General features: G+C 25.9%; 4 protein-coding genes across 4 annotated transcripts in view; all 4 read left to right on the top strand.

Moving 5' to 3' along the window:
- The first annotated feature begins 2,949 nt into the window (after positions 1–2,949).
- Positions 2,950–4,549, top strand: LOC108770109 (odorant receptor 13a-like). The gene is made up of 5 exons (XM_018521419.1): positions 2,950–3,401; positions 3,498–3,597; positions 3,818–3,937; positions 4,114–4,269; positions 4,477–4,549. The coding sequence occupies exons 1-5, from the start codon at positions 2,950–2,952 to the stop codon at positions 4,528–4,530; spliced, it is 882 nt and encodes a 293-aa protein (XP_018376921.1). The 3' UTR covers positions 4,531–4,549.
- A 2,197-nt stretch (positions 4,550–6,746) lies between these two features.
- LOC108770111 (odorant receptor Or2-like) lies at positions 6,747–8,507 on the top strand. Its single transcript, XM_018521421.1, has 5 exons — positions 6,747–7,195; positions 7,530–7,629; positions 7,821–7,940; positions 8,102–8,257; positions 8,454–8,507. The coding sequence occupies exons 1-5, from the start codon at positions 6,747–6,749 to the stop codon at positions 8,505–8,507; spliced, it is 879 nt and encodes a 292-aa protein (XP_018376923.1).
- A 4,212-nt stretch (positions 8,508–12,719) lies between these two features.
- LOC108770123 (odorant receptor 67c-like) lies at positions 12,720–14,307 on the top strand. The gene is made up of 5 exons (XM_018521435.1): positions 12,720–13,171; positions 13,265–13,364; positions 13,599–13,718; positions 13,901–14,056; positions 14,254–14,307. Exons 1-5 carry the CDS (start codon positions 12,720–12,722, stop codon positions 14,305–14,307), a joined length of 882 nt encoding a protein of 293 aa, XP_018376937.1.
- A 2,470-nt stretch (positions 14,308–16,777) lies between these two features.
- The window catches only part of LOC108770118 (odorant receptor 85c-like), a 3,630-nt gene continuing 1,509 nt past the window's right edge, over positions 16,778–18,898 (top strand). The window contains exons 1-4 of the mRNA XM_018521429.1: positions 16,778–16,978; positions 17,579–18,047; positions 18,142–18,241; positions 18,449–18,568. Of these exons, the coding sequence (XP_018376931.1) occupies positions 16,900–16,978; positions 17,579–18,047; positions 18,142–18,241; positions 18,449–18,568 (768 nt within the window). The 5' untranslated portion in view covers positions 16,778–16,899. The remainder of the gene's footprint in view (positions 16,979–17,578; positions 18,048–18,141; positions 18,242–18,448; positions 18,569–18,898) is intronic.

The raw sequence follows: 18,898 nt of genomic DNA, 5'->3' as shown, positions 1-18,898 counted from the left end.
ATACCTACCCAAAGACGTACAATTTTACATGGAGTAAGAAAATTGTACATGTTCAGGTAGGTATGGCTGCTATCGATTGCAACAACATTCAACCTTGACGCTTTCAGTAAAAAAATCAAAATCTTGAACAACATTTTGAAAAGCCCATCTCCCCTTCAAGCGACCGCGACCAGGCTTAAATATGTATGTATTGTTTTATGTTTTACATGAATAAAAGTCATGTAAAGTTACTCACGTCTCATACTTGTCGCTATGGGTAACAAAATCACTACAGTGGCCTCTTGGTCTAATATAATAATATAGTATAAAATAGATATGTGAAGGGGAGGACAAGACAGAGAGAGAGAGAGAGAGAGAGAGAGAGAGAGAGAGAGAGGGAGGGAGAGAGAGAGAGAGAGATAAAGATATACACATATGTACTTATTGCGTCACACACGCATAACGTATAAATTCGATCGGGCAACCTCGACACGATACACCATAGTAATTACAATATAATACCGTATTATCCCATATTTGCAGTTCACTTACTCTTTTCTGTTTGTTAATTAAAAATATTTTAATATAAAAAATATTTTGTTGTATGTCTAAATAAAGTATATATTTCCGCTTAAAACTGTCTCCTTATTGTTTATCGTTTGTATTAGAAGTGACAATGAAAATGTAAGAAAGGTCATCAATACCATTATATCACTTTGTTTTAGATTATATTTTTTAAATAAAAGCTAAAAATTAATCTTCAGAAACTTAAATACCAGTTAGAAAGTATTTTCTATAAGGTATAATAGTTATTATAATACTGCTTTTTCAATTTTGCAATTATTAACTTTTTAGTAAAATACACAAAAACGTGCGACTAAAGGTAATAATGCCACATATTTCTATTCTTTACTTTTCACAGGAGTTATATATTTCAACATATAGTTTTAACATAAATTTTATAAATTAAACATTATTTTGGATTAATGTATTAATTATAGGACAAATTTTTTTGCACTTATAATTATTACTTATTAAATTCTTTGACTTTCAGTAACATCATAGTATATAACAAATAAATGAAATGCAATTTGCAAATATATACTTTCTATTAAACAAAGAACACTATAAGTATTGTGTGTGTGTGTGTGTGATACTTAATACGAATTCTTCTTAACTACAGTTAGAATTTTATAGCCTTTTCCAGAAGTATAGGAATATTTCATATGTACGGGCACTTCTTTCAACAGCATAATCAACTTGCAACTTTTTATTCACAAATGTCTCACGTGAAGTTCTTGGAAATTTGATGAAAATTTGAAACAAGAGTTAACGCAGGAAATTTAAAACTTCTTGTTACAAGTCGATTGTTCGATAATTTCAAGAAGTAATATTAAAAGCATGCGCATAAGAAGTGTTTTTTGCTGTTCAAGAGGTAACATCGATTCATGGAAAAGGCAGAGACGTCAGTCTTTAGATAACACTGGACATGGAAAGTTGGAAATATGACCGAGGTACTTATAGTCTTGATCATTGTAGCTGTAAATAAAAATTTTAAGGAAGTATTAACTTTACTTGCAATATGTGCAAAGAGTGCAAGTATTTGTAATAATAATAATTTATGTCATATTATATCATCATTAACAGAAATGATTTATTATCACTTTTTATAGTGTATCGTGTTTTTTAATATCTGAGTTAATCTTAATATATGTAGATACATTAATATCTGCATTATGTTAATAAATGACATGTTGTAACCTGTTAGCTAATTACGGCATATTTAAGCTCATATTTATTACTAGCTATTTGTTTCTTCTTATGAATAATTTTTAAACTTACATAATTAAACTTCTAAGCAAAAGTTGACCGATATATTATTTTAAAAGTATTAAATAACTTTTTGTATATTTGAATTAATTATGGTGTTATATTATAGTATATTTTGAATTAAATCATCTTCTTAACAATCTTCGGACTTATCAAGGTTTCTGCAGATTTCGAATGGGCGGTGAAACTAAACCGTTTCACTTTAGATTTCCTTGGACTTTGGCCTAAGAACGTTCAAAATCCTTGGCAAAAGCTAATGTGCGATTTTCGAGTGCTGATAGCTTTCCTGGGAATAACGTTCTGCCTTTTTATTCCTTCAATACATTCATTAATAATAGTTTTTGGAGATATTTTACTGATATTAGATAATTTACAAATTACTTTACCAGTTATGAGCTGCTCGATTAGAATCATAATTTTTTGGTGGAAAAAAAAAGGTAAACATCATTTTTATAATTTATAAGCTACAAGTATGATAAATAATATATGACTAAAATATTAAAAGAGAGTTGAATACTAATTATTATATATCCTTAAATCCTTCACAACATATTTATTCACAGATATAGAGATTCAGCTCATAAATAGATTCACCTTATTTATTATATATATAGTTAACCATGTTAGTATGCCATTTAAAAAATTTATGAGTATATTAAGTATTTTCTATATCTCACAAATTTATAAACTTATGCTATTATAAATGTTAGGAAGAATAAATTAAAAATAGACATGTATAAATTAAAATAAAATCTTTTAAATAAGATTCTTGTCGCCAATTTTTTGTAAATAAAAATATTATATAAGTTATAAAAAAGAATATATTATATTAATCTTTCCAGTATATGCACATAAACACGTATACATACATTTATGCCAATAAAAAAGATTTATATATATATATATACATATGTAAATAATATTATTATACATACATGATATATTTCTTTCGTAAATTAATTAATATTTCTGATTTTAAATTATAATATTATTATGCTTTAAACTTTAAAAAATTAAAACAATATAACAGTATTTCGTATGCTTTCTATGATTTAGAATTGATTTTAACATATCTTCACATTATGGTATAAAACGTGCATAAAATTATTTACTTTTTAAGCTGTTATACCGATTATAAACATGATCATGAAGGATTGGATAAAAATAAAAAATGATCAAGAGAGAAAATTAATGCTACGAAGAGCGCAAACTGCACGAATAATTATTATTTGTTCCTACTGTATAATGGGATTACAATGGTCTTTTATTTCTGTGCTGCCTATTTTTGGAGTGACGATGAGACTGACACCTAATATTACCGATCCAGGAAGGATACCAATGCCTTTACAATCTCATTATATTTACGATATAACAAAAAGGCCGCAATATGAATTAACATTTATTAGTCAAGCAGTCTATGTAGGTATCGGTATGATGGCCTATACTGGAGTGGACAATTTTCTCAGTCTCGTGGTTTTTCATATATGCGGACAATTAGACATTCTTGAAAATCGTATGCAACATTTGGATAAATACAAAAATTATCCCAAAATACTGAAACGCTGCATAGAAAAACATATACGTTTGCTTAGGTTTGTTACTTGTAAGAAAACATATATGTATGTGATAATCTATACAAAATATATGATTGAACATATTTGGTATATACAATAAAATGTCTTCCATAGAGCTATTGATATCATTGAAGATACGTATAATGGAATACTTCTCTCTTTATTTATATATTTTGCAATACTCTTTGCTTTCTATGGATTTCGGATAATTAGCGTAAGTATTATTGAAACTAAAAATTGAATAAAAAGATGTTTACGTCTAAATCTTCCTGCTGAGTAATTACATACATTTTAATGAATATAATCAATAAGATATTATATATACATTAAAATTTACATGTTATTACAAAATTAAATATTAATAATAATACTAATATTAATACTAACAGGAATAATTATGTTATATCGTTTATGTTTTTTCATAACTTAATTAGCTATTTGATGAGGGAAATGATATGTCGATCACTCATTTAATCTATTTCATATCTACTATTATCAATATATTTACACACATGTGCCTATATTGTGTCCTTGGCGAAATTTTGGTGGCTCAGGTAGTGGGTTACATAAATATTTTATTTTATTTCAGAATTACGTAAATTCATATATTATATAATTTTACATGCTAACTGTAAACTACTGTGCATATATAATAATGACTGATTTTTATTTACATATGAAGCAATGTATATAATAATTGATATCTAAAAGTACGTTTAATATTTTTAAGTGCAACAAAGTATACTATGCAGCGTACAGTAATAAATGGTACACCATGAATCCAAAAGTTGCAGGAGATTTGTTGCTTTTAATGGCAAGAGGTTCTAAACAGATTTGTCTTACCGTTGGGAAAATGTCTCCTGTTACAATGGCCACATTTTGCAGTGTAAGATATTTTAATATTTAATTATATTTATTATATTAAAACATTATTTAATATCATAAAAATTTAGTTAAAATCTACTATACCTATTATATTTAAAATTTGAATGATTTATGTATTAGGTGTACAATCTTCATCAAACTTTATGATTATTTAACTATTAAATTTATATTGTTAATCACATTATTATTTAAAAAATATATTTTTTAGTTAGTAAAAACTTCCGTTGGTTATATATCCGTTTTGCATACAACAAGAAGGTGATACAAAGTATGAAAAATGGTAACTTTTTGCAAATATTGTGCAATTTTTGATAGAATACGATAGAAATGTGCATGTCATTTGCACATAAATATATCTTACTGCATTATTCAAGTAGAATGTGCTTAGAATTCTATTAAGTAATGGTAAAAATGTGTTAGTAGATAGAATAAGAAAATAATGTCGGAAAATTTAATTGACTTGAGAATTGAAATAATCATAACCTGCAGATTAACTTGTTACATTGTAAGCCAGTCTTCTTTTTATATTTAACTATTTATTTTATATAATACTTTATTAAATTCGTCATTAGATATAAATTAACTACTTTTATATTACAATATTATGTTTCAAAAGTTATTTATTTAATAAAATATTATATATATATATATATATATATATATAGAATTATTATACAAACAACAGAAGGGGAAGATATTATGTAGTGAGTACAGATTGCTACAGCAACTGTTATCAACGAACATATTTTAATGTATATATGGCCTATTACTAACTGTAGTTATAAACTATAGCCGATTATAGAAGTGTGAGAGAACAATGGTAGAGAACAATGGATATATATACATACGTTCTTTCTTTCTTAACATGACATCCCTGTTATTAAATTTTTTTGTTCGCGAATGTTTTGTGCGATGTTCGATATTGAAGTGATGGGAACTTCATACGAAGGTACAGAATATTTTATACTTTGTTCGTCTCTTTCTCAAAAATTATTATAGAGAGCATGAGAAAAGTTTTTCTCCGAATAGGAGGTAACGTCGATTCATGAAAGAGAAGTAGACGTCAGTCGCCAGATAACATTCAACATGGAAACTTCAAAATATAATGGATACCAAGGTGTTTATTTTCTTGATTATTGTAAAATAACTGTAATTGAGAAAGTGTCAATAGAAATATTTTCATTACAATTTGTGCGACTAATGATAACCTTAAAAACCTTTAAATTATTGCATTTCATGCAATAGTGTTTCTGTTATTTTATTAAAATATTAGTTACATCTAATTTGAAATTTTGAGTGATTCTTCTTTACTATTTTTTCAACTTGCGTGATTATTAAAAAGTGATAATTATAATTAGATCTGTGGTTCTTGTGAAGTGTTTCTAAATATTGTATTTTGCATTCAATTAAGTATAATTAATTTTATATTTACATATTTAACTATGGCTTTACTAAACATGTTTTAAAAATGATGCAGGTCTTTTTAATAAATTTTGGACTTATTAAGATTTCTGCAGGTAGATTTCGAATGGGCGGTGAAACTAAACCGTTTCACTTTAGATTTGCTTGGACTTTGGCCTAAAAACGTACAAAATCCTTGGCAAAAGTTAATGTGCAATTTTCGAGTGCTGGTGATTTTTCTGGGACTAATGGTCTGCCTTGTTATTCCTTCTATACATTCTTTGATAAGAATTTTTGGTGACGTTATGCTAATGTTAGACAATTTACAATTTACTTTACCAATTATAAGCTGCGTAATTAGAATCATGATTTTTTGGTGGAAAAAAGAAGGTAAGCATTTTAATCGTTTTACTTATACATATATACAATTTAGCGACGTTTATACAACATATAAAAAGTAAAAAATACATTCTTTATTGACAAGTACTTATATAAATATGCAATTATATAAATATAAACTCAATATTTATAAACTTTGTACTGAGAAATTAATATCTCGATAAAATGTTTTAATTGAGTTGTGTGTGGTTCACTCCGTATCAGCAGGCCTCCTGAAAATTTATAACTAAAATTCGCTACTCGGATCACCAAGAATCGAGATATTACTGCAAAGCAACCATAAAAAATAGAACATATATGCATCGTATACTTATATATAAAGTATTTGCTAATAAAACACATTTTTTTTGTTAATTTTTTACATGCCATATAAATATCGTTCGAAATTCACTTTCATACATTTAATGAATTTATCATAAAAAATTGTCAAGAATTTCTATAATGTGACTCTCAATTTCCTCAAGGAATCTTTCTAATGATTCACATCGTTCTATTTATTACATTAAAATATAACATCGTTTTTTTATAAAGAAAATATTAACATTGCATAAATTTTTTTTTCTGTACGTTTTACTGCTTAAAATTAAAATGAATATACTCTAACTTAACAACGCTAAAAAATATAAATAAAATTCTTCACCTTTTAAACCATTTTAAGCTATTGTACCCATTATAAATATGGTCACGAAGGATTGGATAAAATCAAAAAGTGATCAAGAAAAATATTTCATGATCCAAAGAGCGCAAAGTGCACGCATAATTATTATTTGTGCCTATTGCCTAATGGGAGTACAGTGCTTCTTTCTCGTTATACCACCTACTTTCGGAATGTCAATGAGATTGACTCCCAACATTACTGATCCAGGAAAACCAATGCTTGTGCAAAGCTACTATGTTTATGATATAACAAAACGACCGCAATATGAACTGACATTTCTTAGTCAAGTCATCTACGTAGTTATTGCCTTGATGATCTATACTGGAATTGACAATTTTCTCAGTCTTCTAATCTTTCATATATCTGGTCAGTTAGACATTATCAAGTGTCGTTTGACACGTTTGGATAAGTACACAAATTATCAAAAAGTGCTAAGATGCTGTATAGATAAACATCTTCGTTTACTTAGGTTTGTTAAGAAAATATACGCACATATAATCTATCCGAAATATACAAAGTGATTTAGAACAATTATTTATCCTTGAAACGCCGTATTCCTTGACTTAATTTTAAAACGATTTTTCCTTTACTAAAATTTTATCTAAAACTTAGTCTTTAAATTATAATTCCCGTAATTTGCTAACTATTTTTTCTTATAATTTAAAAACTAAGCTTTAGTGAAGAAAATAAAACTTTAGTGAAGGAAAAATCGTTTAAAAATTAAATAAGAAATATGGTATTTCAAAATTAAACGGTTGTTGTGAATCACGCTGTATAATCGAATATATTTATATACTTTGCAGAGCTATTGATGCTATTGAAAATATGTATAATATAATACTTCTCTCCTTGTTTATATATTTTGCGATACTATTCGCTTTTTACGCATTTCGGGTAATTAGCGTAAGTATTAATAAAACGCTTAAAAATTAGAATTCATATTAATTAATTTTTAACGTTACAAAACTACTAATGTGTATATAATATCTAAATTTTTACTATACTTATAACATGTTTTATTATGGACACCTGAAATAATTTTAATTATGAGATACTATATCTTTATGTAAAACTTATAAATTAAATAAATAAAGGTATTCAACGAAGGAAATCATTTACCAGTTATTCGTTTCGTATTTTTTACATTAACCATTTTAAATTTATTTGGGCATATGTGTCTATATTGCGTACTCGGGGAGATTCTAATGGCTCAGGTTAGTTACATATATATTTTTATTATAGAAATCATATAAATTGAATATTGTGCGTAATTAAATTTGCAAACTATTATACAATATGCAATGTTTATTTTCTCTATTTGTTGTAAAACTATTTAAACAGTAACTTGTTTAAAAATGTTTTTGATATTTTCAAGTGTAATAATATATATTACGCGGCATATAATAATAAATGGTACACTATGGATCCAAAAACCACAAACAATTTATTAATCTTAATGACAAGAGGCTCGAAACCAATCTATCTCACCGTTGGAAAAATATTTCCTGTTACGATGACCACATTTTGCAGTGTAAGATACTTTAATGTTTGATTAGAAATATTATATTAAAATATTGTTTGGTACTATAGTATTTTCACATAAAAATTTTTTAATATAAAGAATTAAATTTTACATTTAATGTATGTATTATTTTAATTGCTTACTTACTCACATACTTACAAAACTGAAATTATTAAACATATTACCACAAAAATTTGTTTTTTAGTTAGTAAAAACATCTGTCGGATACATATCCGTTTTGCATACAACAAGAAGGTAATAGAAAAAATGAACACTTATGAGAAATTTTTCCGAACATACAATTTTTTATAAAACACTAGTTTAAATATCAATACTATATCATTTACAAATAAATATATCTTAATGCATTAATCAAAAGGAATGAACCAGTAGGGAATCAATTTTTCTTAAGTAATAACACACATGTAAAATTAAATTTTAAAAAATCATAAATTAAAGGTACCTACACAACAGATGTGTCTAAAATACATTGCATGAATATCCTAAAACCATATTTACGAAATGTAATATTTTTAGGACATTCCTATGATATATTTTGATTATTTCTACTGTATGATAACGGTTTTTCGTGAATTTTATATAAACTAAGTTTGCTTTTGAAATTAAATCGTTTATTTTATAAAATATATTATTAAATACAGATAAGCAGTTTTAAATAACGATAATATATTTTAAAGGTTATTTATTTAATAAAAATATTTCAAAGAATCGCTTAATTTCTATAACAATTTCTTATGTTTAGTTTTTGTTCTTAGAACTTTATAAGAGCATCTAAAATATTACGGTCATTCCCAATTAAATGAAATCATGTGTTTTCTTACATTATTATAAATAATCTTTTTATTTATATAAAGTCTATAGCATGTTATACAACAACCTAATACATAAACAGCATAGTTTTAACGCCAATTGAATTACTGAATATATAAATGTTCATAATATAAAGATTTGTTACAATCAAAGATGGATAATGATATATAATATATTTTGTCGCGTCTCAGACTCATAACTAATCTTACAAATTTATAATTATCTGTCACTTGTAATTAATTTCAGCTAATATTAGTATTAATTTGTGAAGTTAGTTTTATTTCTTTGCTTCTTACACTTAAATATTATATTTAAATTTATTTGTTACGTACACAAAACTATATTGCAAAAGTAGCTGTTCAGTAAGAATTATAATATCTAAAAAAAAAATACAAAAGAGTGAGAGAGAGAGTTAAAAATAGATAGCAGATCAATATGTATAAATTAAGTTGTTGGTAAATTTTATTATCGGCTTATTATTCAAAAACGATCTCAAATTCTCGAGACAAGCAATTGTTATATTTAACATTTTTTTTACCAATAATAATAATCATAAATATTATGATTAGAATTTATGTGTTATGATTAGAATCGTAAATATAATGAATAGAATTAAAGATGAATAATCTGATCTAACAATACACTTTTATGTTTCGTATTTATCTTGAAGAACTCGAAATAAAAACAATAAAATTTTAGCCAATTTATTTTAATAATTGGAAACCACACATGTAAAAGTAATACACGCGGTAAGTTCTATGCTATAGCACTTTATTATAAGCTACAGTTATAGACAACGGAGGATTATGGAAGTATGGAAATATGGTAGATATACTTGTTTTTTTTTTCATTACTATATCACCATCTGACATTGTACAATTTTTTATTTGCAATTGTTTCCCGCAATAATAGGTACTAATGGAAACTTGATGGAAATTTAAAATAAGAGAAGGAACAGAATATTTAAAGTACTTTGTTGCAAGTTCATCGTTCGATACTTTCAAGAAGTAATATTTTGAGCATGCGCAAGAAACGCTTTTTCCTTGTACAGGAGATAACGTCGATTCACAAAAAAGGAATAGACGTCAGTCTTTAGATAACACTGGACATGGAAAGTTCGAAATATAATGGATACCAAGGTGCTTATAGTTTCAAATTATTTTAATTATATGCGAAAAGATCCTTAAGGAAATACGTTGTTAGAAATATGCAAATGGTGGCATCATTTATAATCCACGTCTTATGTTTTCATTATTAACGAAAAAGTCGGGATTATCTCAGTGAATTTGTGTTTCTTATGAACGTATTGAACATTAAAGTTTATATTGTAATAGCTTTAGTTACATCCTATATGTACACAACATTTTTAGAATGTTATGTGACTGTTATTTACTCGTTTTAATATTCATATAACATTTTAAGACTTTTATGTCTTGTAGGAATAGACGTAATAGATATAGACTGCAATTCCCTGTTTTTGATCTTAGAGCATTCATGCTACGTAAAAACAGAACGCGATATTGAATAATCGTATCTCTTTGTAATTTGCTTTGTGTGGTAAGCATAATGAATACTTGGAGCATACACATAATGTATTTTTCTGAGAATAGAGAAAGTAATGTATAAAAAAGGCGATTTAATCTTATGTGTTTACTAGCCTTGATATTACACTAATATTTTAGAGAGAAAGACAGAGAGAGAGAGAGAGAGAGAGAGAGAGAGAGAGAGAGAGAGAGAGAGAGAGCAGTACGCACTAAGTTATCTTACTCTTTTTAAATTAATAGTGATGACTTTATTGAAATGTGCAATCCATATTTATTACGTCTTTAGTTACTTATATCTAACTGCAACAAACAAAATCATTTATTTTTGTTATTAATTATTTATTACTTCGTAAATAATCTTTAGATTCTTGCATGATTAATACGAAATGTTCAAAAATATCTTACTTTAAACTATTCCATGCAGTGTGTTTAGTTCAAACATGGATACATTTATGACGATTAGAATGGTATATTACAAATCTTATAATTATAAGCAATGTATTTACTTAGATTTCTGCAGGTAGATTTCGAGTGGGCGGTGAAATTAAATCGTTTCACTTTAAATTTGATTGGACTTTGGCCGAAGACTGCACAAAATTCTCGGCAGAAATTAATATGCAATTTTCGAGTACTGATAACTTTTTTGGGATTACTTGGCCTTCTTATTCCCTGTATACATTCCCTAATAAAAATTTTCGGAGATGATTTGCTAATGTTAGATAATTTACAATTTACTTTACCAGTCATAAGCTGCTTGATTAGAATCATGATTTTTTGGTGGAAAAAAGAAGGTATATATCATTTTGTTCATTTGTATAACTGTTACAAACTTTAAAAGTATGTAACTTACATGTGAATTAAATATTCTAATTAAAATTGATGGTTTCAAATACATATTGATCACATAATTCACTTACATTACGATAAAATCAATTCATATATTAATATATGTATATTTTCGTATACATATAGACTATTTTTCAATCGATTGTTAAATAATAAAATTCCTTACATTTAAAATTTTTTGCATCTTGAAAATCATATGTATGATTTATTAGAATTAAATATGTACTATCTTTTTTTATATATATAATAAAATCTTTTTATGAGAGAATCAATTTTGCTAGTTATTTTATATAGAAATGTATTACGAAAGATTATAAAAAATTACATCATATCATAAATAATCTATGTGTGTGCATATAAATACTCACATATATATAGGCTGTTTGATAAGTAACGATAAAACTCTTGCATAGGTAGAGAGCGGACTAAACTGAATCGAAGTCCTCTACCATTTTACAATTTTCACAATAGTTAACAAAATATTACAATAATTACTAAATATCGCCGAATATTGGTTTTCAATAATTTTTTACTCAAGTACTATCAACTTTACAGAAAAACAGCAAGTGACAAAAATTGTTTATTTTCTTCTCATAGAGCTCTGAGAATTTTTTCAGAATTCTTTAGGACCGCATTTTCAAATGTTGGTACAATAAAAATAGTAGCCAATATAAGAAAATGCAGTACTAAAAAATTGATAAAAAATTTTGAAAAAATTCTTAGAGTTCTATGAAAAGAAAATAAATAATTTTTATCTCTTGCTGGTTTTCTGTAAACTTGATAATACTCGAGTAAAAAATTATTGAATACCAATATTTGATGATTTTTAGTAATTGATTGATATCTTGTTAATTATTGCGAAAATTACTAAATGGTAGAGAATTTTTCGACTCAGTTTAGTCCGCTCTACCACTATGCGAAAGATTTATCGTCACTTATCAAACACTCTATATATTCATTTAGAGATAAAATACTTTATATAGAATTTATATCTATAATTTATACATATTATAAAATTTATATGATATCTATATTAACAAGATTGATACGTTCTAACACAATTAAAATTTTTATAGATTTGTAATAATATTTGTCTTCAGAGAATACGAAAGTAGTGATAGTATTTCGATGTGTTCTTTTTTGAATCTTTACAGGTTAAGATTAAATTTAAACATATTTTAATTCAGCAACCTTGTAAAATTAATGTGCATAAAATTATTTATTTTTAAGCTATTATACCAATCATGAATATGATCGCAAAAGACTGGATAATGTTAAAAAGTAATCAAGAGAGGAACATGATGATCCGAAGAGCGCAGAATGCACGTATAATTATTATCTGTTCCTATTGTATAATGGCATTAGCGTGTTTCTTCGTCGCAATGTTGCCTATTTTTGGAATGTCAGTAAGACTGACACCTAATATTACTGACCCAGGAAGGATATCAATGCCTTTACAAACCCATTATATTTACGATATAACAAAAAGGCCTCAAAATGAATTAACATTTATTGGTCAAGTCATCTACGTAGCTATCGCTATGATGACCTATAGTGCAGTAGACAATTTTCTAAGTCTTGTGGTTTTTCATATATGCGGTCAATTAGACATTCTTGAGAATCGTATGCAATATTTGGATAAATATATAAATTATCACAAAATACTAAAATTCTGCTTAACAAAACATATCCGTTTGCTTAGGTTCGTTATTTGTAAGAAATCGTATACGTAAATAAGATAATCTACACAAAATATGTAATTAAATATATTTGCTACATAAAATATCTTTTATAGAGCTATTGATATTATTGAAGATACTTATAATGGAATACTTCTCTCTTTATTTATATATTTCGCGGTCCTCTTCGCCTTCTATGGATTTCGAGTAATTAGCGTAAGTATTGTATCTAAAAGTTAAATAAAAAGACGTTTATATGTCTAAATTGTCCTGCTGAATAATGGTGTACACTTTAATAATGATTAATAAGTTATTATATTTAAAGGAGGAGGGTTAATTAGGTCGTTTTGTGCTCCTCTTCCTTACACATTATTATAAAATTGAATATTAATATTGATAGTAACAGAAATAATTATGTTTTTTTGTTTATGCTTTTCATAACTTAATTAGCTTTTTGATGAAGGAAATAATATATCGATCACTCACTTAATCTATTTCATATCCACTGTTATCAATATATTTACACACATGTGCCTATATTGCGTCCTTGGCGAAATTTTAGTGGCTCAGGTAGTTACATAAATATTTTATTTTATTTCAGAATTATATAAAGTGATATTGTATAATTTTGCATGTTAATTATAAACTACTGTATATATAATATATAGTGTATAATTTTTATTTATATATATATATATATGAAACAATGTATATAATAATTGATATCTAAAAGTACTTTTAATATTTTTAAGTGCAATAAAATATATTATGCGGCATATAGTAATAAATGGTACACTATGGATCCAAAAGTTGCAGAAGATTTATTGCTCTTAATGACAAGGGGTTCTAAACAAATTTATCTCACTGTTGGAAAAGTGTCTCCTGTTACAATGGCCACATTTTGCAGTGTAAGATATTTTAATGTTTGAATATAAATATCATATTAAAATATTATTCGAGATCACGAAAATATAATTAAAATATAGTACCTATATAAAATTTGAATTATTCATTTTAGGTACATGTACAATCTTATCTTAATCAAACTTTATAATTATTTAATTTATATTATTAATCATATTACCATTAAAAATTTGTTTTTTAGTTAATAAAAACATCTGTTGGGTATATATCCGTTTTGCATACAACAAGAAGGTAATAATAAAAATGAAAGCATGTAAAATTTTTTTCAAATGTCATGCAATTTTTTATAGAAAACCAATTTAATTACATCGGTATTGACATTTGATTTACAAATAAATATGTCTTAAATTAATGCATTAATTAAATAGACCAAGCCACTATTCTCTTAAGTAACAATACAGATGTAAAGATTAATTCAATTTAAGAAAATTATAATTTAAAGGAAGTTTCGTGAAAATTACTTTTTAACTTAATTTTTTATTATATATAACGTGTCATTAAACATGAACGTCGGCATATTTACTTATAAGGGGGTGTTCTAAAAAATTTAAATTCGAGCACCAACGAACACAAGTTATAGATAAATTCATTGACAATGTGACGAGCAAATTTGGACACCAATGACTCAATTTTTTGTTCTATCGATTTTTCTAAAATGGATTTCCCAAAGTTTTATTGCAAATGTTAATTAATATTTATATATTGAATTTCTGTTCAATTAAAAAAATATATATTTTATTGCGAAGTATTGCGATTACTTTTAACTAAATTAATTTTGTGATTTTTTTATATTATATATTAACCTCTTTATTTTTATGATATTATATAAGTTACAAAATTATACACCTAGTACTCTTTAACAGCACATTTTCAATTCCATTTGAAATACAAAATCCCAATACATTATATATAAATATTCATAATATGTTATGATTTGTTACAAACAATCAAAGATGGCCACTAATATATGTTCTGTCGCGCGCGCGCATTCAAGCTCATAGATACTGTTACAAACTTTTATTATCTACTTCGAAAGAAAAGATTGGTTGTTACAGCAAATTAGATGGTAAAATACGGCATTGCATTTTTAATTGATTGCAACAACCAATTTTTTATTGCTGCAGCCAATTGTTGGTCATGTTAGCCAGTTCGCAATGTCAGTATAGGACTTCGATTGGCTAACGCAACCAAGAATTGATTGCTGCAGCCAATTAAAAATACTATGTCATATTTAACCATCTAATTTGCTGCAGCAATTTTTTTTTAAGAGTAACAATTGTAATTTATTTTTGTATTTCAGATATTAATATTAATTTGTAAAAATAATTTTATTTCCTTGTTACTCACATATAAATATCATATTTAAATTTATTCATTATGTACACATACACACATAAAGCTAGAATGTAAAAGTATAGCTGTTCAGTAAGAATTATGGTATCACATTTACGGAAATCAATAATAGACAACGAACCGAGATGTATAAATTAAGTTGCTGGTCAATTTTATCATCGGTATATAACTCAAATCCAAAATTCTCGAAATACTATCATTAGACTGAAAGAAAAGATCGGCTGCTACAGCAAATTAGATGATAAAATATGACATAGTATTTTTAATTAGTTGCTGCAACTTATTACATTATATTCAGCCAACCTTTTCTTTCAGTATATACTAAACATTTTTATTTTATCCATAATAATAATTATCATAAATATTATATAGATTTAAAGATGAATAATCTGGCAATATACTTTTACATTTTGAATTTATTTTAATAAACTCGATATAAAAACAAACAATAAAATTTTAACAAATTTATTTAAAAAATTAGAAACCAATAAAAGCGATGCACGATAAATTCTATACTAGAGTGTATTACTAAAAGCTGCAGTCACACACAACAGAGTATTATAGAAGTATGGAAATATTAATCGATACGCGTATACTCATGCATGTTTTTTTTCATCACTGTATCACCATCTGATATTCTGCAATTTTTTATTTGCAATTGTTTCCCGCGCATCTTATAATCGGCAACATCTGGATGTATAACATGATGAAAATTTGAAATAAGAATAAAAGTAGAATATTTAAAATACTTTGTTGCAAGTTGATCGTTCGATACTTTCGAGAAGCATTATAGTAAGCATGCGCAAGAAGCGCTTTTTCCTTGCATAAGAGGTAACGTCGATTCACGAAAAAGGAACAGACGTCAGTCTTTAGATAACACTAGACATGGAAAGTTCGAAATATAATGGATATCAAGGTGCTTATATATAAATTACAATTATTCTAATTATATATGAAAAGAGCCTTCTGGAAATAATACCTTAATAAGAATATGTGCAAACAGTTATATCATTTACAATCTATGTTTTATGTTTTCATCGTTACCAAAAAGTCTGTATTACATCAATGAATTTGTTCGTATTACTATTATTTATAATTATTATTAGTTATTTATTATTTCCTAAATAATCTTTAGATTTACATAATTAGTACAAAAATATCTTATTTTAAACTATTACACATAGTGCGTTTGACTCAATTATAAATACATTTGTGTATTTGGAATTGTGTATTACAAATCCTATTATTATAAGGTCTGTACTTATCAAGGTTTCTGTAGGTAGATTTCGAGTGGGCGGTAAAATTAAACCGTTTCACTTTAAATTTAATTGGACTTTGGCCTAGGACTGCACAAGATCCTTGGCAGAAATTAATATGCAATTTTCGAGTGCTGGTGGTGTTTCTGGGAATAACGGTCTGCATTCTTATTCCTTCTATACATTCTCTAATAAAAATTTTTGGAGACAGTTCACTAATGTTAGATAATTTACAACTTACGTTACCAGTCATAAGCTCTTTGATTAGAATCATTATTTTTTGGTGGAAAAAAGAAGGTAATCATCATTTTAGTCGTATCTTACAAACTTTAAAAATACAATAATTTATATATAAATTAAATGTTCAGATTAACATTACATACAGCTTCAAATACATATTTATAGATCACTCAATTTATTTACATTAGTAAAATTGATTCATATTTGAAAATATACATTATATATATATATATATATTTATGATTTATTAGAATTAAATATTTACCTTTTCTTTAAATAATACCTTTTTATAACAAAATTGATTTGGCTAATTTGTTTATAAAAATATTGTAGAAAAAAAAGGTTATAAAATATTGTATTATTTTAAACTTAAATGTTTGCATATAAATATTCACACATATTCATATAAAGATAAAATATTTATTTTTTATAAATAACAGATTTTGTATGATATCTAATGTATAATGGGATTTGTACATTCCGAAATTATCACTTTTATTGATTTAAAAAATTATAATAATATTTTTCTTGAGGTAACACGAAAATAGTGATGTTATTTCCATATTTTCTTTTTTAAATCTTTTACTATTTAAGCTTAATATGTTTTAATTCAGCAGCACTGTAAAATTATTATGTATAAAAATGTTTACTTTTAAGCTAATATACCAATTATAAATATGATCGTGAAGGATTGGATAACGTCAAAAAGTGATCAAGAGAGAAGTATGATGATCCAAAGAGCGCAGAATGCTCGTATAATTTCTATTTGCTCTTATTGTATAATGGCATTAGCGTGGTTCTTCATCACAGTATTGCCAATTTTTGGAATGTCAATAAGACTGACTTCTAATATTACTGATCCAGGAAAAATATTGCCAGTACAAACTCATTACATTTATGATATAACAAAAAGGCCGCACTACGAACTGACATTTATTAGTCAAGTCATATACGCAGCAATTGCCATGATAGCCTATTCTGGAATAGACAATTTTCTTAGTCTCTTAATTTTTCACGTATGCGGCCAATTAGAAATTCTAAAAAATCGTTTATCACATTTAAATAAGTACATGAATTATCACAAAATGCTAAAATGTTGCATAGCAAATCATAATCGTTTACTTAGGTATGTTACTTATAAGAAAATATATGAGTATAGAAGCAGAATTCATGTAAAACGTGTCGTAAAATATATTAGTACATTAAATATCTTTTAATAGAACTATTGATGTTATTGAAGATACATATAATATAATACTTCTCTCCTTATTTATATATCATGCAATTCTCTTCGCATTCTTCGGATTTCGGATGATCAGTGTAAGTATTTAAATGTTTGAATAAGAACTTATTTAAAGAAGTTTGTTTAAATTAATAATAATACTTAGTAAAAGATATATTAATATTAAATTAACAGATATTTAATTTAAATAAAAAGTTACTATATCTATGTAATGTTATTATAAAATACTAAATTAATGTTATTAAAAAAATTAATTTTTTTCATTCATTTTATAAATTAATTAGCTATTTGATAAAGGAAATGATATGTCGATCACACATTTAATATATTTCTTCTCCGTCGTTATAAATTTGTTTGCACATATGTGCCTATATTGCGCTCTCGGTGAAATTTTAATAACTCAGGTTAGTTAAACATACATATAGCATCTCCACAAGAAAATTGACACAAATGATAAAATATAATATTGTTCAGAAGTAGGAAAGAGAAAACTGCGTATTTTTAAATTAATTATTTCGGCAATATTAGACATAAAACTAATAAAAAGTTGTTTATTTCAAATTTCAACTTGTATCATTTTTTCTAAGAGAAAGCTGAAGTATATTAAACATTTCGCACATAATATAGAATACGAAAAATTACAACTTGTGTCACTTTTTTTGCAAGATATATTTTTGTTACATATATTTTTTTATTATAAAGTTGTATAAATTGAATGTTGCATAATTAACTCT

Source organism: Trachymyrmex cornetzi, unplaced genomic scaffold, assembly GCF_001594075.2.
Source record: "Trachymyrmex cornetzi isolate Tcor2-1 unplaced genomic scaffold, Tcor1.1 scaffold99, whole genome shotgun sequence".
Taxonomy (NCBI): Eukaryota; Metazoa; Arthropoda; class Insecta; order Hymenoptera; family Formicidae; genus Trachymyrmex; species Trachymyrmex cornetzi.
The sequence above is the reverse complement of the archived record's forward strand: the minus strand, read 5'-3'. Positions and strand labels throughout refer to the sequence as shown.